The 25,759-nt window shown below is 39.9% G+C and overlaps 1 protein-coding gene across 4 annotated transcripts in view; it reads left to right on the top strand.

The window, feature by feature from the left end:
- The window catches only part of plekhm2 (pleckstrin homology domain containing, family M (with RUN domain) member 2), a 75,882-nt gene that overhangs the window by 11,845 nt on the left and 38,278 nt on the right, over positions 1–25,759 (top strand). For all 4 annotated transcript variants that reach the window (XM_039755487.1, XM_039755488.1, XM_039755489.1 and 1 more), the window contains exons 2-5: positions 11,408–11,514; positions 18,601–18,710; positions 23,644–23,743; positions 24,053–24,140. In XM_039755487.1, coding sequence (XP_039611421.1) covers positions 11,408–11,514; positions 18,601–18,710; positions 23,644–23,743; positions 24,053–24,140 — 405 coding nt within the window. The remainder of the gene's footprint in view (positions 1–11,407; positions 11,515–18,600; positions 18,711–23,643; positions 23,744–24,052; positions 24,141–25,759) is intronic.

Below are 25,759 nucleotides of genomic sequence, written 5' to 3' on the forward strand. Positions count from 1 at the left end.
CCCTCTCTTTTGACTAAAGTTATTTATAGGCAAGTAGAGGTGAGCAATATCTGCCAGTCTTTTAACTGAATTTGGACACAATTAAAAATGTTGAAGCTTGCCTGAGAGAGCTGCTTGGTAATAATAGTTTGGTTACAAACAGTCCCAGGAGAGCAATACCTGCCAGTCTATATAGTCTGACTACGGGACAATGAAAATACAAGAGAGCTTTATCAAGAGTTATAGTGACAGTTAACCCCGGGTGATGCCCTACTGTCCTGTTTGTTTTGGTTTTTTTTTTTTCAATTCCTGATAGGGTTTTGGGAGAAATGTGAGGTTCCTCTTGGCTTTCTCCTCCATGGATACATAAAGAGTGAAAGATTAGTTGTGTGTTTTTCTTTCTTTTTTTTTTTTTACTGAATTAAAATTTTAAGTGGGTTGTGCACTTCACCAAATTGAATTCAACAACTAAAGTCCACTTTACATATTTAAACGAGGCATAAAATCTGAGTTACGTCACATTTAAGCAAACTGAGGTAAGGGGGTTTTACAAAATTTCTTGCTGACAACTGTCTTTTGAAAGGCTATGTATGGAAGGTTGTATGTATCTCTCTATTATAATAAAAAAAATCTTGGGGGATGAGACTTTTTATCCTGCAACAAGACGTGATCTTTTGAAGAGAGACACTTTTATATCCCGCGAGACGAGACTTTGTGCCAAGAGATTTAACCAGACCCTGTAAGGCGCATTCATACAACAATAAATTCAAACCCCAGACAGGTGACTGCCATTGAGCGAGTTCTGGGACGTCTAAAACCAGTTGGCTGCCCCAGTGATGATTTAGGGGTGCCACATTAAAGGAGTGAATATTTTGTGTTTTATTAGGTGCATTTGCATGTGATAGTTACAGATGTGGACTAAGTTGTTGGTAACCTTACAGCTCATTGAAAAAGTGCTGTGAAATGCAATTGTCGCCTGTAGACCTGCATACCTTTGTCATGTCTCTCTATTATAAAAAAAAAAATCTTGGGACGAGACGAGACTTTTTCAGAGAGATGAGACGTGACATTTTCAGAGAGATAATTTCACGTTCTGCGAGATGAGACTTTGTGCCAAGGGATGAATTAAAAATCTAACAGGTCCAAGCGGGGTTGGAAATAAAAGATAAACAGTAGAAGAAGAAAAGACAAAGAGTAGAAGACAAAGTAGAACGTTGTAAAGAATTCAAAAACGTTGGCGTGATACTCATGCAGAGCAGGTTAAAGATAATGAAAGTACGAAAATTCAAAAGACTCAAAAAATGATAGTAAAGATAGCATTAACGCAAACAAACGGAAATTATTACTCGGTGAAATAATGGAACAGCAAAAAGTGATCGAATATATTGTTTGGATTTAAACTTTAAGTCGGAGACTTGTAGATCGTCTAATTGGTGTTGCCATCAGAGGATAAAAAGCGTTTGTTCCCATTGAAGAGACGTATCCGCGAGAATTAAAAGATTTGTTGTTTGGTGAAAGTGAAATCCCACGAGAGAAAATTTTAAGCCCGCGAGACAAGACTTTATGCAAAGAGATTTGGAAAAATGTCCTGCCCACATCTAAAACATTTACAACCACGCACACGGTTCAAACGATTCTCATTTGTCAGACACAGTTCGTGTAAAGAGAAAGAAACGAGATTCATTCGCTGGCAGTTATACGTTGCGTTGTCACGATGTAATTCCAAACACAATCAAAATTCAATGCGATACTGACAAAAAGGTAAAAGCGAAAAGAGATCAAATATATGGACATAGGTGATATGACAGAAGTATGCAGATATTGTTTGGCTTTAAACATTAAGTCAGAGACTTGTAGATCATCTAATTGGTGTTTCCATCAGGGACGCGTAGTGTTTCTTCCCAATGAAAAGACATATCCACGAGAATTAAAAGATTTGTATTTTGCGAGCAGCAGAGACGTAAATTTGCTGGCGCATAGCACAAGCAGGGGATTTGGCGAGCGAAGCTGGGGTTGAAGCCCCCTAGTTTATGTAACGTGTATGCCCATTAACACAGGTCAACAAAAGAAATGTGGAGAGAAACAGATTATGGAGTGGGTTTTTGTTGATGACTTAAGTTCCTGATAATGGATAGTGACCTAAATGGAAAATTGGGGGTCAGTGTTGATGATGCACGTCATGGATGGTCACCTCAGCCAGGATGCTGAGAATTCCCTTACCCTGCTGTGAAGCCAGTTATAATGAATGCACATCATTAATGAATGGGTGTCATGACCAGAATGTCTGGTGTTCCCTTTCCAGGTCTAGAGGTTGATATAATGGGAGAACATAGTGAGAGTGCCTCTTGGGGACGTATGTTTTTTTCCAGTATGCTGGGTATAGCCAGCAGCCATACCACCTTCACTTCAGAGCAGGTCATCCAACTGAAGCTAAGTATGGTTCGGGCCTGAGCAGCACTTGGATGGGAGTGTGGTATAGTGGGTCTGCAGCTCTGAATGAAAGGCCAGTTTTTTAAATAATCCATTTGGCTGTGTCAGTCTCCGTGGGACAGATCGTGCAGCTGTGGAGAGTTAATGGGGTAACTGGGGCGAACCGCACCTGCACGTGAGGGTGTGATCATTCTCAATTGTTTAATCTGCTTCCTGCGATGTGTGATTGAGGTGCTGCGCCCACGGGACCATAGACGTATGGGCTGGCACAGGAGGTCGAGAGAAAAAAGACGGAAAAGGAAAGACATGGAGAGTGAGAGTGCGGCAATGGGGCAGTGAAAGAGTGAACGAGCCAGCCAGATGAACGAGAGAGCTGAAAGAGAAAGGTCAGCACGGTCAGGGGTCCCGTTTGGAGAGAAGGATCGGCGCTTGAGGGACGGATCGCTCCCACTGGCTATGTGGAGGAGTGGGTTTGATCGAGGTGGATTCCTCCTTTGGGATCCTGAGGGATGACTGTGTGTGCGAGAAGGAAGACGGGATGACAACCAACCCCGAGTGGTCTGGCAGATGCCAGCGGAGGCAGCCAAGACAGGGGTCTGTAGAGTCATGGGCCATCGGACCTTACTTTTATTCTATGTTAATCAGTGTTCCCTTATTTCAATTCTTATTTATTTTGTCTTTTTCTCTCTTTTCTTCATCATGTAAAGCACTTTGAGCGACACCATCTGTATGAAAATGTGCTATATAAATAAATGTTGTTGTTGTTGAGTGAGTCTTGGGTGAGCCGGAGAGACAGGGAAGGAGCTGTACTTGGCTGATCTGCCCCAATGTCTGCTGCAGGTTTTTATTCTCGTGTTTTAGCCTTGTTTTTTAAACATTTGGATTTTCACCTTTTTTATGGATTATGTCTTATTTATGGACGTTTTTGAGCACTGCCCTTTAGTTGGACACCATTTTGATTTGTTTTTTGCTTTTAATAAAAGCACTTGCACCATTTGCGCCATCCCCTTGCTCAATTTGCTTTGTTGCCATTTGCCGAGCTCATCCGGTTACATTAATGACATTATTGGGTTGGAGAGGCTCCCAGAAGTAAGGTGAGAGCATGGAGCAGGACCCACACCGTCACAGGGAGGCCATGTAGGAAGAGCCTGGGTTGCTGCTGGAAGAGGTGTATCCGGAAGCCAGCAGGGGGCGCTTCCCTGTGGTCTGTGTTGTGACCCCAATTCCCCACTGCAGTGCTCGAGCATGGTGCCGAGATGAGACTTAAAACTGAGGCCCTGACTCTCTGTGACCAAAAAAAGATCCCTGGACATCTTTCGTAAAGTTTAGGGTGTACCCCGATGCTCTGGCTAAAGTGCCCATCATGGCCCCCTAATTGTTCCCTGCCCCTTCTTATCATTAAGAATCTCTCCCACCCCTTCACCAACTAATAACTACTGCGTGGTGAGCGCAGTGGTGCAAAATGCCTGACGTCGCATCATGCACGTGGATGCTGCACATTGGCTCCCCCCATGCAAAGCAGTTTGTGTGTCATATATAAATGCTACAGTTTGTCCATCTGTCACATGATTTCATGAATCACTAGGGTGGAAACCTTGATCTTGGTCTTAATCAAAACTTTATGATCTGATGCGTTCTGGAAATTAAAAAAAAAAAAAAAATCAGTTAGTGGCAACCTTAGGATGTGGAGTTTGTAGAAAGGTGCTATATAGGCGCCTGACCCGACACAGACTCACACCGGAGGCACGTATAAAAACATCCATTATCCAACCTGCTATATCCTAACACAGGGTCACGGGGATCTGCTGGAGCCAATCCCAGCAACACAGGGCACAAGGCAGGAAACAAACCCCAGCAGGGCGCCACACACACACACACGCTAGGTACAGTTTAGAATCACCAGTGCGCCTAACCTGCATGTCTTTGGACTGTGGGAGGTAACCCACGCAGACACGGGGAGAACATGCAGACTCCACACAGGGAGGATGCGGGAAGCAGACCCGGGTCTCCTAACTGCGAGGCAGCAGCGCTACCACTGCGCCACCATGCTGTCCCATATAAAAACAAGAACACTTTTTATTTTTCTTCACTTGTTAGGCAAGTCTTCTCTGTGATCCCCACAAGTGCACAAATAAAGCATGACACACTCTTATTTGGCACCACCACTCCTCCTCCTCCCGACTCTGGCCATTGAGTGATGGCTGCCTGTCCCTTTTGTAGTCCACCCAGAAGTGCTGCAGGTGGTTGACTGCCGAGTTCCGGCTGCACTTCCGGGTGTGCCGAATACACTGCCCATACGGGGTCAGGAGTCCTGGCGGCGCCTGCGGGACCCAACAGGGCTGCACCCAACTCCAATTCCCATAGAGCCCTGCAGGAAACCGAGGCACCGCTGCAACCCAGGGGGGCGGCCATCTAGCGTCCAGGGGGAGGTATTGCACAGTCCATGGCTGCTCCCCCTGAACATATAGCAAAGGGGCGTCCCGGCTGGGGTCCATCACAAGTTAAAAAAACAAAGTGATCAGCAAATAACAAGTGACATGGCAGTAAGAAAAAGAAGAGCAGTGACATCAATTGAATGTCAAGCAAATCACAGAGGCGGAATACATGAGGAAGACAATCAACTTCAGATCATTTTGAAAGCAATGCTTTTATAACAACATTTATTTATGTAGCACATTTTCATACAAACAGTAGCTCAAAGTGCTTTACATATTAAAGAATAGAAAAATAAAAGACACAATTATAAAACAAAATAAATCAACATTAACATCGAATAAGAGTAAGGTTCAATGGCCAGGGGGGACAGAAAAAAAAAAACTCCAGACGGCTGGAGAAAAAATAAAATCTGTAGGGATTCCAGACCATGAGACCGCCCAGTCCCCTCTGGGCATTCTACCTAACATAAATGAAACAGTCCTCTTTGGATTTAGGATTCTAATGGAAGGGCTTGATGATGATGATGGTCACGTAGACTTCTGCCTTTTAATCCGTCCATCATTGTTGGAGCATCATGAAGCTTTGAGTAGGTGGAGGTGGCGCAGGCCGGAAAAAGAAACAGAAAAGAGAGTAGGGCTCAGTACCGATTTTAGAGCCACCATGAATAGTTATTATGAGGAGATTGAACATATAGAGTATCAGGATTAAGTTAAATTAAGATTAAAATGAAGTTATAAAAAGGCCATGTTAAAGTAAAAAGGCCATGTTAAAGTAGAACTGCTCAGACACACATAAAAGACACAGTAAGAAAATAAAATAAGTCAACATTTATTAACATAGAATAAGAGTAAGGTCCGATGGCCAGGGTGGACAGAAAAAACAAAAAAAAAAAAACTCCAGACGGCTGGAGAAAAAAATAAAATCTGCAGGGATTCCAGACCATGAGACCGCCCAGTCCCTTATATCCATATACTGATGTTTCTTTAAAGAAAACTACTTACCAAAGAGGCATCAGCCATGTCATCCGTGTCAAGCTGTAGTTTTAAAGTTGAAAACATAAGAATGTGTTGCCAGCAGAGCAAGTTCTGCTTTCACTAGACAAGCCACCAGAAATATTAAAATGTATTATCACATCTAGAGGAATTGAGAGAAACAACTATTTAGAAAACATAAGAAATGTCAACGGCTTCTTATCGTTAACTTGTTTTTTCATTTGCATTTTATTTTAGGACTATGGGTCAGTGTCTTTCACTAGCTAATAATAATAGTTTAAAGTTAACAAAAACAACAATGAAACGTGGGATAAAGGCAACCCAGAGGGAAATGAAGTAAAACTTGGGCTGCAACATAACCCTTCTTTGTATGAGTATAGAGTTGTCATTATCAGTGTCGCATAGAAGCTCTTAAGAGACTGGAATACTCACCCTGACAGAGAGAGAATCCATCCAGGAGGAGTTTTGTAAAGTTTAAGGTGGTCACAAGGGGGCCAGAGCCAGTCCCTGCAGAATTACACCCAAAGTAAAAACCAACTGCAGATGAGGCATCAGTGCATTTCAGGGCCTACTCGGTCACACCAGGCAATTAATGACAACAAACATCAGATGATGAAATAGGACACAGACAAATCAGCGCCCATGTGAGTAAAGCTGGAGAAACAGGAGGCAGGTGCATATGCCATATTTATGCTGCATGAGAAGTCCTCGTAATCAGCATTTTTAAAAAATGAAATTAATACTTGTATACAGTAACACTGGCAGACATCCGATAAAAATGCAGTACACAGCAGAACATCAGCTATGATCAGGCACATGGCGCTTGTACGAGTCGGCCAACGTGGTGTATGCAGTTGTTTCAGGGATGCAATCTACGTATCTTTAAAATAAGAAAGAGGAATAATAGCCCCTCAGACTGCAGTCTACATTACATTACGTTTAAATCAGTTACTGATCGCATTTTCTGAAGACTTAATTTTTTATATATATACAGTCATTTGAAAAAGTTTGGGAACCCCTCTTAATTCTTTGGATTTTTGTTTATCATTGACTGAGCTTTCAAAGTAGCAACTTCCTTTTAATATCTGACATGCCTTATGGAAACAGTAGGATTTCAGCAGTGACATTAATTTTATTGGATTAACAGAAAATATGCAATATGCATCATAACAAAATTAAACAGGTGCATAAATTTGGGCACCCCAACAGAGATATGACATCAATATTTAGTTGAGCCTCCTTTTGCTCCTTTGAGCCTCTAGATGCGGTCCTCCTATAGCCTGTGATAAGTGTCTCTATTCTGGATGGAGGTATTTCTGACCCCATTCTTCATTACAAAATCTCTCCAGTTCAGTTCAATTTGATGGCTGCCGAGCATGGACAGCCTGCTTCAAATCGTGCCATAGATTTTCAATGGTATTCAAGTCAGGGACTGTGACAGCCATTCCAGAACATTGTACTTCTCCCTCTGCACGAATGCATTTGTAGATTTCCAGCTGTGTTTTGGGTCATTGTCTTGTTGGAATATCCAATCCCAGCATAACTTCAACTTTGTGAGTGATGCTTGAACATTATCCTGAAGAATTTGTTGATTTTGGGTTGAATTCATCCGACCCTCGACTTTAACAAGGGCCCCAGTCCCTGAACTAGCCACACAGCTCCACAGCATGATAGAACCTCCACCAAATTTGACAGTAGGTAGCAGGTGTTTTCCTTGGAATGCGGTGTTGTTCTTCCACCATGCTTGTTATGACCAAATAACTCAATTTCTGTCTCATCAGTCCAAAGCACTTTGTTCCAAAATGAATCTGACTTGTCTAAATGAGCATTTGCATACAACAAGCGACTCTGTTTGTGGCGTGAGTGCAGAAAGGGCTTCTTTCTCATCACCCTACCATACTGATGTTCTTTGTGCAAATTGCACTGAATTGTAGAACGATGTACAGATACACCATCTGCAGCAAAATGTTCTTGCAGGTCTTTGGAAGTGATCTGTCAGTGGTCTGTAATCATTCTCACAATCCTGCTCATATGTCGCTCCTGCAGTTTTCTTGGCCTGCCAGACCTGCTGGGTTGGTTTAACAGCAACTGTGCCTGTGGCCTTCCATTTCCTGATTCCATTCCTTACAGTTGAAACTGACAGTTTAAACCTCTGAGATGGCTTTGTGTAGCCTTCCCTTAAACCAGGAGACTGAACAATCTTTCAGATCTTTTGAGAGTTGCTTTGAGGATCCCATGCTGTCTGTCACTCTTCAGAGGAGAGTCAAAGGGAAGCACAACTTGCGATTGACCACCTTAAGTACCTTTGACCACTCATGATTGGACACACCTGTCTATGAAGTTCAAGACTTAACGAGCTCATCCAACCAATTTGGTGTTGCGAGTAATCAGGATTGAGCAGTGACATTCATTCAAATCAGCACAATGACAAGGGACCCACATTTTTGCACAGCCAGTTTTTCACATTTGATTTAATTTCATACAACTAAATACTGTTTCGCTAAATATCTTTGTTCAGAAAACACCGCAGTACTTAGACGTTCCTAGGAAATGAAAGGCATACCGCTGTTATCTTTTTTGTGGAAAGTAAATTATTATGCAGGCTGAGAGGGGTTCCCAAACTTTTTCATACGGCTGTATATTTTTGTCCGCTTGTTAACTGCTCAGTCTGTGCTTTTTAAATACAGCTACAGTTCTATTTTATAACTCTGGCCTTTATTACATTTTACATTCATACTTGTAATTTTGGTTCTGTTCATCCAGATGTGTCATTAAATAACGAACAAGGCTTTTTCAAAAGGTAAGGCCAATCAGCCACCCCTTTTAAAGTTCTTCCATGTGAAGCCTGAATACCATGAGGACTGATTGAGGTCATTTATGTTAGGGGGGCTGGGTGGTCTCATGGCCTCGAAAACCCCTGCAGATTTTTTTTTTTCTCCAGCAATCTGGAGTTTTTGTTTTTTTATGTCCTCCCTGGCCATCAGAACTTTACTTTTATTCTATGTTAATTAGTATTGCCTAATTTTATATTTTATATCAGAATATCTTCATTGTCATTGTAACAAATAAAACAAAATTAGGTGCAGTCCCTGCGGTGTCAAAATATGAATAAATATAATTAAAAAAGGATAAGAAGAAATAAGGTAGAACACAAACATTCAACATAAGACCTTATTACACAAGATGTCATCTATTGCACTGCTGCATTGGAGGTGATTAGGTGGCATTCAGTGCCCTAATAGCTACAGGGTAGAAACTGCTATTCAGTCTATTAGAGTTATATTTTACAGTTGTGTGAAAAACTATTTGCCCCCTTCCTGATTTCTTATTCTTTTGCATGTTTGTGTCACAAAATGTTTCTGATCATCAAACACATTTAACCATTATGTCAAATATAACACAAGTAAACACAAAATGCAGTTTTTAAATGATGGTTTTTATTATTTACGGAGAAAAAAAAATCCAAACCTACATGGACCTGTGTGAAAAAGTAATTGCCCCCTGAACCTAATAACTGGTTGGGCCACCCTTAGCAGCAATAACTGCAATCAAGCGTTTGCGATAACTTGCAATGAGTCTTTTACAGCGCTCTGGAGGAATTTTGGCCCACACATCTTTGCAGAATTGTTGTAATTCAGCTTTATTTGAGGGTTTTCTAGCATGAACCGCCTTTTTAAGGTCATGCCATAGCATCTCAATTGGATTCAGGTCAGGACTTTGACTAGGCCACTCCAAAGTCTTCATTTTGTTTTTCTTCAGCCATTCAGAGGTGGATTTGCTGGTGTGTTTTGGGTCATTGTCCTGTTGCAGCACCCAAGATCACTTCAGCTTGAGTTGACGAACAGATGGCCGGACATTCTCCTTCAGGATTTTTTGATAGACAGTAGAATTCATGGCTCCATCTATCACAGCAAGCCTTCCAGGCCCTGAAGCAGCAAAACAACCCCAGACCATCACACTACCACCACCATATTTTACTGTTGGTATGATGTTCTTTTTCTGAAATGCTGTGTTCCTTTTACGCCAGATGTAACGGGACATTTGCCTTCCAAAATGTTCAACTTTTGTCTCATCAGTCCACAAGGTATTTTTCCAAAAGTTGAGATGTTTCTTAGCAAAATTGAGACGAGCCCTAATGTTCTTTTTGCTTAACAGTCGTTTGCGTCTTGGAAATCTGCCATGCAGGCCGTTTTTGCCCAGTCTCTTTCTTATGGTGGAGTCGTGAACACTGACCTTAATTGAGGCAAGTGAGGCCTGCAGTTCTTTAGACGTTGTCCTGGGGTCTTTTGTGACCTCTCGGATGAGTCGTCTCTGCGCTCTTGGGGTAATTTTGGTCGGCCGGCCACTCCTGGGAAGGTTCACCACTGTTCCATGTTTTTGCCATTTGTGGATAAAGGCTCTCACTGTGGTTCGCTGGAGTCCCAAAGCTTTAGAAATGGCTTTATAACCTTTACCAGACTGATAGAGCTCAATTACTTCTGTTCTCATTTGTTCCTGAATTTCTTTGGATCTTGGCATGATGTCTAGCTTTTGAGGTGCTTTTGGTCTACTTCTCTGTGTCAGGCAGCTCCTATTGAAGTGATTTCTTGATTGAAACAGGTGTGGCAGTAATCAGGCCTGGGGGTGGCTACGGAAATTGAACTCAGGTGTGATACACCACAGTTAGGTTATTTTTAACAAGGGGCAATTACTTTTCACACAGGGCCATGTAGGTTTGGATTTTTTTCTCCCTAAATAATAAAAACCATCATTTAAAAACTGCATTTTGTGTTTACTTGTGTTATATTTGACATAATGGTTAAATGTGTTTGATGATCAGAAACATTTTGTGTGACAAACATGCAAAAGAATAAGAAATCAGGAAGGGGGCAAATAGTTTTTCACACCACTGTATATATATTTATATATATTTATATATAGATTTTCACAGCATGTTTATTATTGTTAAAAGCACTGACTGCAAAACATGACCCATCATTTCCATTGTGCACATGAACTTATGATTAACATTAACTTTAGGAAAGTAATTGAGTTGCTTATATTTTCAGTTAGGTCCTGCTATTCACCTAGTGTTGAGTTTTTGTACGTATTGACAGGAGATTTTGTACACCAGAAAGCTTTATGGTCTGGAGGGTATCTGGTGGTAATGAAGCTGGCAGCTGGCATTGCTGAGTCATACCTAGTCCTGTCATTCCATCTGCTTCCATTTCGTCACTCTTCTGTTTATTTGGCTTCTTTTTCTCTGGTCACCTGACTGTCAGGCTGTTGTTTTCTGTGTGCGTGTCTATCTGTCTGTCTGTGCATGCAATTTAATAAAGTCGGCCCTCGTGACTTGGTCAGAAAGCAGCTACTGAGCTGTCAGCCAAACTGCTGGCACAGAATCTACTGTGGAGCTTGGCCAATTTTGTGTAAAACACTTCAAAGGCGGGGAGTAAAAAAAAAAAAAAAACTTTTGCCAACTGACTTCTGCTTAAACTGATAATTAATGGCTATTAGAAACCAAATTCTGCCCTGATATATTCATTTAAAAACATCCTATCCCTTGCATATCAACTCACTTTTTTTTTCAGTTGCAGAGCTATTTTGCTGCTTGTGAAGATGAGACTCCAGCAATCAGGAATCACGACCGAGTGCTGCAGCGGTTATGTGAGCACCTGGACCATGCATTGCTCTATGGGTAATAAATCTTGGCTTGTTAGTAGTTTGAAATTTAAGTAATTACTCTTTATGTTTTATGTACAACTTTCTATAGTGGTAATTGAGCCATTGCCACAAACTGCTTGATTTAGTATTGAGTTATGAGCAGCTTTTGACTATCCCAGCTGTAACTGTTACTAAGTGAGAACCCACCGTGGATGAGAAGCCAATCCATTATAGGGACTAACCAGCATTGTGCCAGTTTTGGATGGTCAATCAAGTTAGATATATGGACATGTTTGTGGACACCTGACCATCACACATACTATATATGAGCTTGTTGGACGTTCTATTTCAAAACCATTTGCATTAATATGGAATTGCACCCCCCCTTTGAAGTGCATTTTGTACATCTGTATGCATTTTCTAGTGTATCTCACACTATTGAATTAAAACATGAATGCTGTCAAAACAAAACAATACAATTCCAAATCCACAGATAGTCCTTCTTCATTTGTCATTTTGTCACATATCACTGTGTCACTTTATTCACAGGTCCAGTCGCATGTGTGATGTGTTTTTTAGTTAGTCAGATGACTGGCACTGAGGTGTCTGGTGGAGTGGAGCCCCCTTAGGTTCACTCTCATGGAGTCATTTAAATGTTCATCTGTCAGTCTTGTTCTGAACTTTGATTTCATGACATTCACATCAGACACACAGAGGAATGGAGACCCAAACAAAGCAGACATTTTCAGAGCTGTTTGGTGAAGATTCTTCTAGTTATCTGCCTCTACTAAGCTCCAGAAATGCTGAGAATGCTGTTGAGACTTTAACTGCACATTATTTTGAAGGTTTACTAATATATAATATAGAAGATCCAACGTCTGTCTGTCTGTCTGTATATCTGGCCACTTTTCAGGAGAGAACTACTTCACGGATTTAGATCGGGTTTTTTTCTACAATTTGCTTGAACATTCCGGTTGATTTTGCGACTTCTGTCATTTCGCTCTGTATCAGAGTTTGCTGGTGGTAACGGGCCGTGTTCCTTAACTCCGCTTAGCTAGCGAACAAGAGAACAATTGAATTCAACTTTGTGTGATATTTAAAATAAAGTGTTACTTAGGCCTTGATGAGTTTGAGTCCGGATATTTTCTTAAGTGTCTGCCACATTGAAAAGATAGATTGCAATTCAGATTGTGGATCGTGATTTTGTGTTAAAAGGATCGTGATATGATTTTTTGGAAAGATCGCCCAGCCCTAATTTGACTAATCAAGTTTTCAAATTTATGTAGTATTCATTAACCCTTTGATGAGCTACTTGGAAAGGGGTTGTGAGCTACCGGTAGTTTGAGAGCAACATATTGGCGACCCCTGCTCTAGCCCAAACCCTGACAAACACCCACCGAGCTCTTATCCCTTTTCCACTAAACTTGACAGTAGACGCTTTTCAGTCCGCAAGGGAGCGATGTCCTGGCATCCAGCAAACCCAGATTTGTCCATCAGGCTGCCAGATGGTGAAGTGTGGATCCACTGTGGAGGAAATTTCACATACTGACTTGTGACAAAGGTGGTATCCAATGACAGCACCACATTTAAAGTCACTAAACTCTTCAGTATGACCCACTCTACTGCCAGGGTTTTAAAATTGAGATCGCATGGCTCAGTGTTTCAGTTGATGCACCTGTTAACAATGAAACGCCTGAAATCAATCATTTAGAGGGGTGTCCACATACATTTGTCCATATATTCTACCAGAGAAGGGGAGAAGACCCATTTGAATGTTATACAAACAGACAGAGTTCATCCAAAAGGCCAAGAGGAGAAAGGTAAATTTGCTTATGCTGCCCTAAATAACTAATGAAAAAGTTAAGTCAAAACTGCTATTCTATTTCAGATTTTTTTATTAAAAAATGATAGTAAGGCAAGTTTAAAGAATGTCATCTTTTAAGTTTGTGTTTGCTGTGCCTACCGATATATGTATTGAATTCATCAAATTAAAAAATGAAGCTAAACTATTTTAAAGATAAATTGTGAAGCAACAACAAAGCACCCTCCAACTACCCTAGCTGTTTGAGGAATGATGTACAGTAATCCCTCCTCGATCGTGGGGGTTGCGTTCCAGACCCCCCTGCGATAGGTGAAAGTCCGCGAAGTAGAAACCATATGTTTTCATGGTTATTTTTATATATTTTAAGCCCTTATAAACTCTCCCACACTGTTTATAAATATTCCCCGCAGAGTTATACAGCATAATCCCTTTGTATTATCTTAGATATTAGGTAAGATTCATTGAAATTATGTATGTAAACACACTGTTTATATACAGTAAAACCTAAATATTATTTTAGAGATATTGAGTGTCTCCGATATCACATATGTTACAGCCATTACGATAGACAGGCCACCAGCAATAAATACGTACAATGCAACAAAAATAGTATACAGTAAATGTGTGTACAGTGACACTAAACGTACATACATGTACTAAGTACTGTAAGTAGAAAATTAATTTTGGTTACTCACCAACAATGACACGATGACTTGTCCGATAACAATGAGTTTAATTTTACTGCACAACAAAGGAGAGCGTTACAGTTCTTCCAAAGGAGCCACTTCAGGCGATTGTGTAGCACCGCCGTTGTTCTTTTTCCGTCAGTCTTCAATCCAAATCCCTAAAGCAGATTCCATCCAGACTACTGCCTTATTACATCCACTTACAACTTGTTTTGCACCCTGGTTAAAAGGACACTGCGGCCGTAGATCTTATATTCCTTTCCTACTTTTAAATAAAAGAATCGTAGCCTTCAACAAATCCAAAACGTTTACCTTTTCGGCAATCGTTAACATCTTCCGCTTGCGCTTGGGCACGGCCCCTGAAGCAGTAGCAGATCGTTTTGGAGCCATAATGAAGGGCTTGACTATGCACAAAGATAAACATAAAAGCGCACAAAAGTTAACTCTTTACACAGCGAAACACGTTGATGCTGAATGAGCGAGACGAGACTTCCTGGTTAACACTGCATTCAGCAAGCAGGAACTTAACTGCGTGCTCTGATTGGTTAGCTTCTCAGTCATCCGCCAATAGCGTTCCTTGTATGAAATCAACTGGGCAAACCAACTGAGGAAGCATGTACAGGAAGTAAAAGACACATTGCCCGCAGAACCCGCGTTATATATTTAGTTATGCTTTCATATAAAATCCGCGATAGAGCGAAACCGCGAAAGTCAAAGCGCGATATAGCGAGGGATTACTGTATATAAAAACAAATGAAAGAGAGGAAAGGCATCCCTAGGCCAAGAAAGAAAAAAGCTGGAGAAGCCTGTCTTCATCAAGTCAAGTCATGCACCGGTACAGTGCATTGCTGCACCCACTACACGACAAAACAACTCGGAATCCCGTTTTGCAAACCCCCAGGCAGACACGTGGTCCAGTCCCGCCCTCTGGAAAAGACCCTCTATCTGCTGCAGTCAGGTGTTAGTTACGTGGGCGACCCCTTGGCCTGGTCCAGCCACTCGGGTCCTCAACAATGAGGATCTTACGAGTCGGATTACCCTCAGGGAAACGCGCCAAATGGCTGTAGTGCCGTAACTGACGCTTCCTCACAGTGCAGGTAATGTGCCTCATTCGGGACTTCATGAGCAGCACACAGTCAAACCAACGGTACCCAAGGATTTTCCGGAGAGACACAGCACCAAAGGAGTCCAGTCTTCATCTCGGGCCACTGGATAGCGTCCATGTCTCACAACCATATAGCAAGACAGGAAGCACCAGGACTCTAAAGACTTGGACCTTCGTCCTTTTGCACAGATATCAGAAGCGCCACACTTTCCAGCGACCTCATGACCCCCCATGCTCTCCCAATCCGTCTACTGACTTCATAGGAAGAGTCACCAGAGACATGAATGTCACTGGCAAGGTAAGTAAACCTCATGACGAGGTCGACATTCTCTCCTCAGACAGACACACTGCTGATGGCTGTGCCCAAGAGGTCATTAAAGGCCTGGATCTTGGTTTTTATCAGGACACTCGCAAGCCCAGACACTCAGATTCCTCACGCAGTCTCTCAAGTGTCCCGATCAGAGCCTCCATTGACTCTGCGAAGATCACAGCATCATCAGCAAAGTCAAGATTTGTGAATCTTTTTTCGCCAACTGATGCCCTTACATCGATTTGGGAAAAAAAAGGCTTCATGTTGCCAGTCCCTGGCTACCCATTCCCAAACCAACCTGACTGCAGAAACCCTCTTTCTGACTTTGGAAATGGACAACCCATTTATCTGAAGAACAGAGAATTCAAGAAGAAACAGTCTGTAAAAAGAGAAGTTTTGGAGGTTAGAAGACTTAGATTCTGGGAAATTTCCAGCAATAGACCAGACTGAATTTGGCTGTAGTGGTGTCTAGGGAGAAAAGCCTTTACGCTATGTAGAGGTGAGAAGGACAGGAAATAATATGAAGTGAGAAAGCCTTGCTAATGTTGAGTTGGACTTTAGATGTGCCAAATAGCCTCTGAGACCTGTCACCATCCGGAAATAATAGCTATAGACAGGATGAAGGACCAGTAAGAAAAGACCAATTGTTAGAGTGGTGTTTGCTGCAACTCCATACTATTACCAATGGTTTTGGAGTGGTGTGTCCAAAAAGCTAATATATGCAGGTGTGACAGTCACGTGTCCACAAATGTTTGGCCATATGATTCATGTCCTATGTCTATGCTTACATCAAAGCAGAATGAAGGAACACCATATGTTACTGTGAATAATTTAGAATAATGATTTTTTTTTTTTAATCTGAACTGAAGTATATAATCAAAATATTAATTTTGGCTGTACTATTGTCCTAAAACCTGTGGATGGTACTGTATTTTTTGCTTTTCTGATGGAAAATATAATCACTTTAATCAAAAGTTTTAGAACAAATCATTCACAGTGCCACTACTCAATTAAGCAATCTGTGCGAGTTTACTAACACCTCTCAGAAATTTGTGCTGAACACTTCACCGCATATTCCAAGTCAAGTGAAGTGCTTTAGGTTATTGCTCACCGTTAAATATGCCAAAGAAAACAGCAGTAGGAAATAACAGTAACCGAAGACCTGAAGACTTTGGCTTATTTCTTGTGTGTCAAGAGCTCGGTTTGGCTGCCTCAGTCTATTCCCAACCCAGCCGTCATCATTTGGCTTACTGCTGAAGAAGTTGTAATCGGGTTATTTGGTAGGCCCAGCTACAAAAAAAAAAAAAGTTGATAAAGACTACCTCTGGTCCAAGCATCCCTGCTATGGAGCCTGCAGTAGAGCCTTCCAAGAGTTTAGATAGATGGTTTTATCTATCTCACTGTCTCTTTCTCTCTTTATTTCTCACCAGGGGCAAATTACCCAACTTGCAGGGAAAACTTGGGGGTTGGTGGCAGGAGTGGCACTGTAGCCACTATAAAAAAAGCCTGACATGGTTCCACTCCATTTGAACTAGTGTGGTGCTGAGATGATGCATGACTGCACTCTAGTCCAAATTTGGGGTCCTGAGGTGGTTCATCGTGCTGTATCAGTGCATGCTTCCAGCCTTTTTACAGAAGCAGTTTAAATACATCAATAGATAAATAAATATATATACACACATTATGGTCTAAACACACACCAGAATGACTAAAAAGGAAGAAAATTAAAAATCAAGAAAACTTCTGACTTGGCAGTCCCAGTCCCAGTGAGGCATTATGCAGGTATATTGTTGTTGGTGTAAAGGAGCCCCAGTAGCATTTCTTCACACACTTCTGACGAAGAATTCATTGTCTGAAAGTCCCCAGTGTTAGTGTGTCAAAGAGGGGATGTGCAGCATTGTTTATAATGGCACTCAGTTTTGTTTTAATTCTTTTCTTTGCTACTACCTACAAGGGGTCCAGAATGCATACTATAACTGAGCCTGCCCTTTTATTTATCTTGTGGTTTCCTGGGCTGGTAACATCACTTCAAGAGAGGCCCACCATTCAACATCGTAGAAAATTGCACTGGCCATCACAGAGTTGTGGATGTTTCGGGTTTGTTACACATTATTCCAGAAATGACCCTGGGGTCAAATATATTGGCTGTGATTGTGCAGAATTGTACTGTATACTGTGATCTAGTTGGCTTCTATTTTTGTCCTTTTGCTAATATGCCAATATTTATTTTTGTGTGCCAGAGATGGTGTAACCTGTCTGTAAAATAACCTCAATATTGTTGAATGTAAACTGAGAATCTAAAAATAACATAGGCCTGAGAAACCTAAGGTCAAAGGCAAATTCTGAATCCTAAAACGAAGTTCTTTCTTTTAGACTTGTGTTGTAAAAAGCTGACAAGAGGCCATCTTCATTTTTGCCTTGCATTTGCTTTATATTAGCTCATGTAACGTCACATGTTGGCATAATACATTCATTTCTATAATGTTTGCCAAATAATACAATTATTAAATATTAAGATGATAAAATTTGAAACAAACAAACTTCATTAAAAGTCAAAACATTTTAAGGCACATTCTGCTATTCATAAATCCTGGTACTTCAGAGATCCTAAGATGTATTTGTGTAATAAAGATCGTCTAATAATGACTGATTCATTTTGGCTAAGATTAATGAAATGATTTGCTAGTACGCAATATATATCACTGATGGGATTTCACTGTTAAAGATTTATTAAGAAATAATAATGAAATATATTTTCTTACAGTTTTATAATCATTCAGAACAACCACAGGTTTGTAGCTACTGCCAAGGTGGATTTTGCCTTCAGTGCTCTTGTCACACTCACAGCCGAGTCCTCATACCCAGAAATAATTCTAATACATTATGTGGGGTACAGGGTGACCAAATCAGTAATGTCTGGAGACTTCAAAACTGCTTCATGTTAATGTAGTTGGCCCATTGCTTTTTTTTTTGCCCATCTTTGTATGTCTGCCGCTATGTACGTCTTGTTAAACCTCAGCATGCTGAGCTGAAAGATGGCGAAACTTACAAAACTGATTACTCTACACATTTTAAAATTTGCCTTCTTTAGCTATATGTTGGATTCGTACAGTAACTTGGGAAGTGTTCTCACTTTTCATTTCACCTCCTTTGATGTTCGTTTTGCTTTTCAACTGATGTTTCACTTCCTCCACCAGACTTCAGGACATCTCATCAGGATACTGGGTGCTGGTTGTGCATTTCACACGTCGAGAGGCCATTCGGCAAATTGAAGAGCTTCACCACATCGCCACCAATATGGGAAGGAGTGAGTTTTCTTTCATTATTTCTTTTTTATTTTCCCCCTTATACAACAGCTGCATACCAAATACCATTTATTTATTTTTTTATACAACAGCTGCAGCCCAAATGCCATTTATTTATTTTTTTCAAAGCTCAGTAGGAAAATGCATTGAAGTACCATTTCTACCAAAGCTGTAGAAATGAACTACAACTGTAATAAATCAAATTTACTTCTGCTTTCTTTCTGATTCAAAGAAATTTACAGTCTTTGTAAGAGCAGTAAAATGATAGTGATGGCTTCTGGTAAACTAAGATGTTTTCTTTTCTAAATGTCTGAGTTAATGTACTTTAGTGCTGTCTAATTTTACATCAGATATTCCCCCCAAGTGAAACCACTCATAATTTGTGGTAAATATTTAATAACTACAGAGGACTGAATGGAAGCAAAGATTAAGCTATCTTAACGTCTTTGTATTGTGACTGCATTCTTCTTTAAGAAGTCTTCTCCAAAAACTGTTTTAATATTATTTCAATGTTATCCAACTCTGCGTTGTCTTTAAATGAAGCAAACCCAGAAAGTCAATGGTTGAAATGGAATTGGAAATGAGTAGTCTATAGTTTAAACTTCAGTTCCTACAAGTAAGTTCTACAGCAGGGGTGCCCACACTTTTTTTGCTTCGAGCTACTTTTAAAATGACCAGGTCAAAATGATCTACCTACATTAAAATGATATATATATATATATATATATATATATATATATATATATATATATATATAATATACACACAACACACACACACACATACTGAGTATACTATATATATATATATAAAATATATGTTGCCGTGTCTTGCATAACTGAATAACCTTTATGGCACAAAAACAATTCAATACATTTATGGTCACTACAGTATTTCAATTTAATAATCTTCATGTGGGAAAAGGCTGACTCGCATAAATAAGTAGAACCGAATAATGCAATCAAGGAGGTAGCTTTTGGAAGGACTTCTTATGCTTAATGATTGAGTGACTCACCCAGAACGATGCTCTGGTGTGTATGCAATTGCTTTTGAATTCAGCCGAATGAAAAATGACGGCTGTCCGATTAACTGTGATTTTAGTTCCCTCTCCTTTCTCTTTCTCAGATCGCTTTTCGGGAGGACGTCAGTTTCGTAGTTTTTATGAACAGTTCGAAAGTGCCTTTCCACATTTTCCTCCTTTGGAATAGCAATGATAGAAAAAAAAAATCTAGGATATAAAGCAAACTAATTTTTACTTAAAAAGATAATTGGAGACGGGAGCTTCCTGCTTCCATGTGTGTATCACTTAGTAGAAAAATGAAGAAAGCCCTAAGTTGTACTGGTACTACTCATTAGGCATACCAAAACAATAATTCAGCAACTCTATCCTATTTGCACTGTTTCTGGCAGTGCCTGTGCACAGAATAGCAAATCCTATAAAGGTTAGAGTTCCTAGAGGCAAAATGTATAGTGAACAACGGATAATCACAGACAGAAGGTTACATTTCTATGATTCTGCACGATCAGTTATTTCTGTATTTAGAACTTTGCTTGGAAAGTGGTGCATCTTGTATATGTTGTGCTCATTCAGCAGCAGGAAAATGTAATGTAGTAATGCTGTGACATATCCTTGGGGGGTGGGGGTGCATGGAAAATAAATAGATTGCAAGTTGTGAACAGTCTGTTTAGGCCAATGTCTGGCTATAAACTGAATGTATATAATGCAGAACATACAGACAAAAGTGTCAAAACTCTCATGGCTGGGAAAATTACAAATGTACACTCACCTAAAGGATTATTAGGAACACCTGTTCAATTTCTCATTACTGCAATTATCTAATCAACCAATCACATGGCAGTTGCTTCAATGCATTTAGGGGTGTGGTCCTGGTCAAGACAATCTCCTGAACTCCAAACTGAATGTCAGAATGGGAAAGAAAGGTGATTTAAGCAATTCTGAGCGTGGCATGGTTGTTGGTGCCAGACGGGCCGTTCTGAGTATTTCACAATCTGCTCAGTTACTGAGATTTTCACGCACAGCCATTTCTAGGGTTTACAAAGAATGGTGTGAAAAGGGAAAAACATCCAGTATGCAGCAGTCCTGTGGGCGAAAATGCCTTGTTGATGCTAGAGGTCAGAGGAGAATGGGGCGACTGATTCAAGCTGATAGAAGAGCAACTTTGACTGAAATAACCACTTGTTACAACCGAGGTATGCAGCAAAGCATTTGTGAAGCCACAACACACACAACCTTGAGGCGGATGGGCCACAACAGCAGAAGACCCCACCGGGTACCACTCATCTCCACTACAAATGGGAAAAAGAGGCTACAATTTGCACAAGCTCACCAAAATTGGACAGTTGAAGACTGGAAAAATGTTGCCTGGTCTGATGAGTCTCGATTTCTGTTGAGACATTCAAATGGTAGAGTCAGAATTTGGCGTAAACAGAATGAGAACATGGATCCATCATGCCTTGTTACCACTGTGCAGGCTGGTGGTGGTGGTGTAATGGTGTGGGGATGTTTTCTTGGCACACTTTAGACCCCTTAGTGCCAATTGGGCATCGTTTAAATGCCACGGGCTACCTGAGCATTGTTTCTGACCATGTCCATCCCTTCATGACCACCATGTACCCATCCTCTGATGGCTACTTCCAGCAGGATAATGCACCATGTCACAAAGCTCGAATCATTTCAAATTGGTTTCTTGAACATGACAATGAGTTCACTGTACTAAAATGGCCCCCACAGTCACCAGATCTCAACCCAATAGAGCGTCTTTGGGATGTGGTGGAATGGGAGCTTCGTGCCCTGGATGTGCATCCCACAAATCTCCATCAACTGCAAGATGCTATCCTATCAATATGGGCCAACATTTCTAAAGAATGCTTTCAGCACCTTGTTGAATCAATGCCACGTAGAATTAAGGCAGTTCTGAAGGCGAAAGGAGGTCAAACACCGTATTAGTATGGTATTCCTAATAATCCTTTAGGTGAGTGTATAATGACATAAATAACAAAGTTGCATTTTTTAATTTTTCGTATACAAAGTATAGGTAAAGTATTGTAATCGTCCAAAGATTCGATGTTGAGATTTTGAAGAATCTCGACGTTTTAGACCTCCCTGACTTTTTCGTATAAGAAGTATAGGTAAAGTTGTTCAGGGGCAACTGGGCGATAGACAACTTGGCGAAAAGGCAACTGGGTGACAGACAATTCAGCGAAAGACAATTTGGCGAAAAGACAACTTGGCGACATTCTTTACCAGTTAGGTAATAGTTAAGTTCAAGGAGATTTTTTAATGATATTTAAATGACAACATAGAGTGCCAGAAAATCCACAGAATCACCTGCTTTATGAGAGTCCCAATACATTGAGAGTAAAGATATTCCTTAAGCCAATCTCGCAGGTCACCTTTTGTATTCTAAATAATGTTATCATACGATTACAATCAATACAATTTATATAAAGGATTAGCAATTTTGCTTACAGAAGATAATGTAAGATAGAGTTTATTCCATCTGCAGAATAAAGTTCGTTCGTCAATTATATAAATTCATTTTCAACATTTTAAATTATAATTGTATATAAATACAATTAAAAAATCTCTTTGAACCTATTACCTAACTGGTAAAGGATGTCGCCGAGTTCTATTTCGCCAAGTTGTTTTTTCGCCGACTTATCTTTTCGCTGACTTTTCTTTTTCGCCGGGTTGTCTTTTGCTAAGCTGTCTTTTCCCCAAGTTGACTGTCGCCCAGTTGCCACCGAATCAAGTAAAGTATTGGAACCCTCCAAAAATTCCATTTCAAGATTTTGATGAATCGCAAAGTTTTAGACGACCTTGAGTCCAAAAATACAATTTTTGGAATTATGTCTATGTGTCTGCCTCTGTATGTGTACAGTATGTGTGTGTGTATGTGTGTGTATATGTAAACATGATAACCTGAATACGCTTTCACTTAGATGAACCAAATTTTGCATGCAAGTATTAGGTACAAAACGTAGATTTCTATCAACTGGAAGTGGTACTTTAAGTTTTATTTACACAGCTACAGAGTCCAATTTATTCAGCTTTACTTTTATAATAATTGTTCAATATATTATTAATTTGATTTGATGTGTTGTTAATGGTTCTTTAATGTACATAATATAAAAATATAATCATTGTCTTGTGGTTCACTCCTCAAATATCCATCCCTATATCTGAGTATATGAGAAAGTTGAGGAGAGACCACTCCTGATTTTTACAGTTGTACCCCCTTAGTATTTTTGGGTGTCCATATAAGAGGAATTTTAGGCCTCAGTCTGCTTGCAACCTGATTTGTTCAACTTTTTCTTAAGCAGTGCTATTCTGAAAATTCTTTAAAAAAGACTGATGACTTATGTTGACTCATATGCAACTTATCTTGGAGTGAAGAACTCCTTCAGTAAGCCATGAAGCCTCCTGTGAATCTCACAGAAGGATAATAGAACTGAACTGTGAAATTAATTCAGGACATGTCACTGAAATGGGGAAGAAAATAACATTCTGCATGCATAACTCCAAGAACTGCCCTGAGGTACACGGGACATTTAGATGAATGGATCTTTAAACATAAAGGGAGCCAGTGGCTCAGCCAAGATCTGCTCTCAACTACTAAGAAAAATGTAAGGTAAGATAACATGGCTCAGGATCATACATGATGTGGGTATGAATCGAAGAACCTATTTATTTTCAAAGTCATTTTCCAACAGAGCCACGTTGTGGAGATGGTCACAGGCACATGGAGATGGTATCCATATGGAGTTTTCTATGTTTATATCCTTTTGCCTGTTGAAATGTTGACTTGATCCTTGAAAACCTAGTACTGTGTGACCACAAAGCATCCTGTGGCATGTGATGAAGATATTTTGCTGTTCTCAGATATTGTCCTGATTTTCTCATTGGTACCTTAGGTAGAGCATGGCTTTACCTAGCATTGAGTGAGAGTTCACTAGAGAGCTACCTGAGGCTTTTCCAGGAGAACCAGGGTCTGCTACACAAGTACTATTTCAAGTAAGTTGCACTACAGAACTACTTTTGTACTTTTTATTTCACCCACTTGGTAAAAGGTAAAAGCCATCTTTAAAGTTTATATTGATGGGTCTTGTATGTTACCTTCCTTAAAACCTAAACGTGACACAGTCAAGAATGTTAAGTTACAAAATACACACAGCTGATCGGGATAAAGGGTTTCTAGGAAACAAAGAAATGTGCCGTGAATTGTTTTTGGAAATTGCTGAAAATGAACAACAGATGCGGGGCTTATCCAGACATTGAAGTGCAATACTCACTTGGTTAAAAATGTGTCCCCTCCTGTTTCAGAAACGCATTGGTCTGCAGTCACGACCACCTGACATTATTCCTGACGCTGGTCTCTGGATTGGAGTTCATCCGCTTCAACCTAGACTTGGTATTGTCAAAATGTTTTCATTTCATGTTCTGTTGCTCACTGTCATCTCTACTGTACTAAATGGGCAGAGTGCTGTTTATGGCTTTGCCAGTGTTCAGAGTAGGTGTTTGTGATTGACAGTATAGTGGGTGTTAAGTTGCCTCTTTGGAGATGATTTTGCAAGACTTACTAATCCAAAGTTTGTATATCTGTGCATGGAACTTGTGGGGGGTGTTATAGAAACCAAGTGGCAGAACATAGTAAGATAATTAAGGCTTAAACAGCACAATTGATTGATTATACTTTATGATTTAACCTTTAGAAGTCCTAAGTGCTTTCTCCATAATCATCAACAACTGGGAGGCAGTTTATCACAGCCAAAGGCTTCCCAGTTTATTTTGGACATAAGAGGTCATTTTTTTTATAGCATGACACAGGAAGATTTTTTTTTCTACCAGATAAAATGTCCTACCAGCAGTGATGAATAACTATTAAGAAAGCATTGAAAGATATTCACCTCAGTTTAGTGCCTGACAGCGTTCTAGGCGTCATTACTGCTGGTGATGTTCTTGTATTTATTTCATTTTTGCTGGTGGTTCCTCCGTACAGCTTAACTGCTAATGTTATGCACTGTTTCTTAACACAAGCGAAACCTTCAATTTTTAAATGAATGAAACCCTTCACAAAAAATGGGTTCACTACAAGTGCAAAGTGGCTTCGAAATGCCTCTTTCTGCCTATAATGCACATAAGACAAAATCACACGTCATTCCTCAAACACATTACATGCAATCGTTACTTAATTTTTCTTTTTCCTGGCTGTGTTTCTTTTCCATTCATCAAGGCCAAAAGACATAACGTCCACTCCTCAAACAGTATGTTATATAAATGTGAGCATTTAGGCATTTTACAAATGAAACAAATGAATGTACTAAATTATTATTATTAAATATGCATTGCTGACCTCTTTAAGTGTTTCCTCCTCATTATCATTACTTATTTACAAGGGTGTTCTTATTCAGAGCACCTTAAAAATATGTAAAATTAACTGATTACATTCTGTTTTTTGAAGTAAAAATGAATACAGATATGCTGAATTTGTTTTGTATTTTTTTGTTTTTATTTTTATTTTTTTCACTTACCATGCTTATATTAACTTCACCTGTTTGTTGTCTGGTACAAATCTTATAATCAATATTTAACCCACTTCCTATTGTCCAAATGACTTGAAATTTTTCACACTTACTTCCGATGACAATACATGAATCAATAATCAGTTTCACTAATTGATCAATTAATCCATGTTAAGAAATGAAATTTACATATGAAGAATAGTTCAAGATTTCACCAATAGACGGGGCTAGTAACGGATAGAAATATTATTCAATCGATGGCGTTCGTATCGGTTAGAACGTTTCATTCAAGAATATTTAAAAAATTTTCAAGACTAAAAAGTTGAAAATAATATAAATACTTTTTAAAAACCACACATCTATTAAGTTAAAAAGTGTACTAAGAAGTAAAAAATAAGTCTCCCATGGGGGCTCTCGTGGGCTTTTTTATTTTACGAGTGATGTATGAGAGACTTTTTTTTTTACCTTTTAGTACACATTTTAATTTAATATACTGTATATCATTTTT

The sequence above is a fragment of the Polypterus senegalus genome, chromosome 6, assembly GCF_016835505.1.
Source record: "Polypterus senegalus isolate Bchr_013 chromosome 6, ASM1683550v1, whole genome shotgun sequence".
Taxonomy (NCBI): Eukaryota; Metazoa; Chordata; class Cladistia; order Polypteriformes; family Polypteridae; genus Polypterus; species Polypterus senegalus.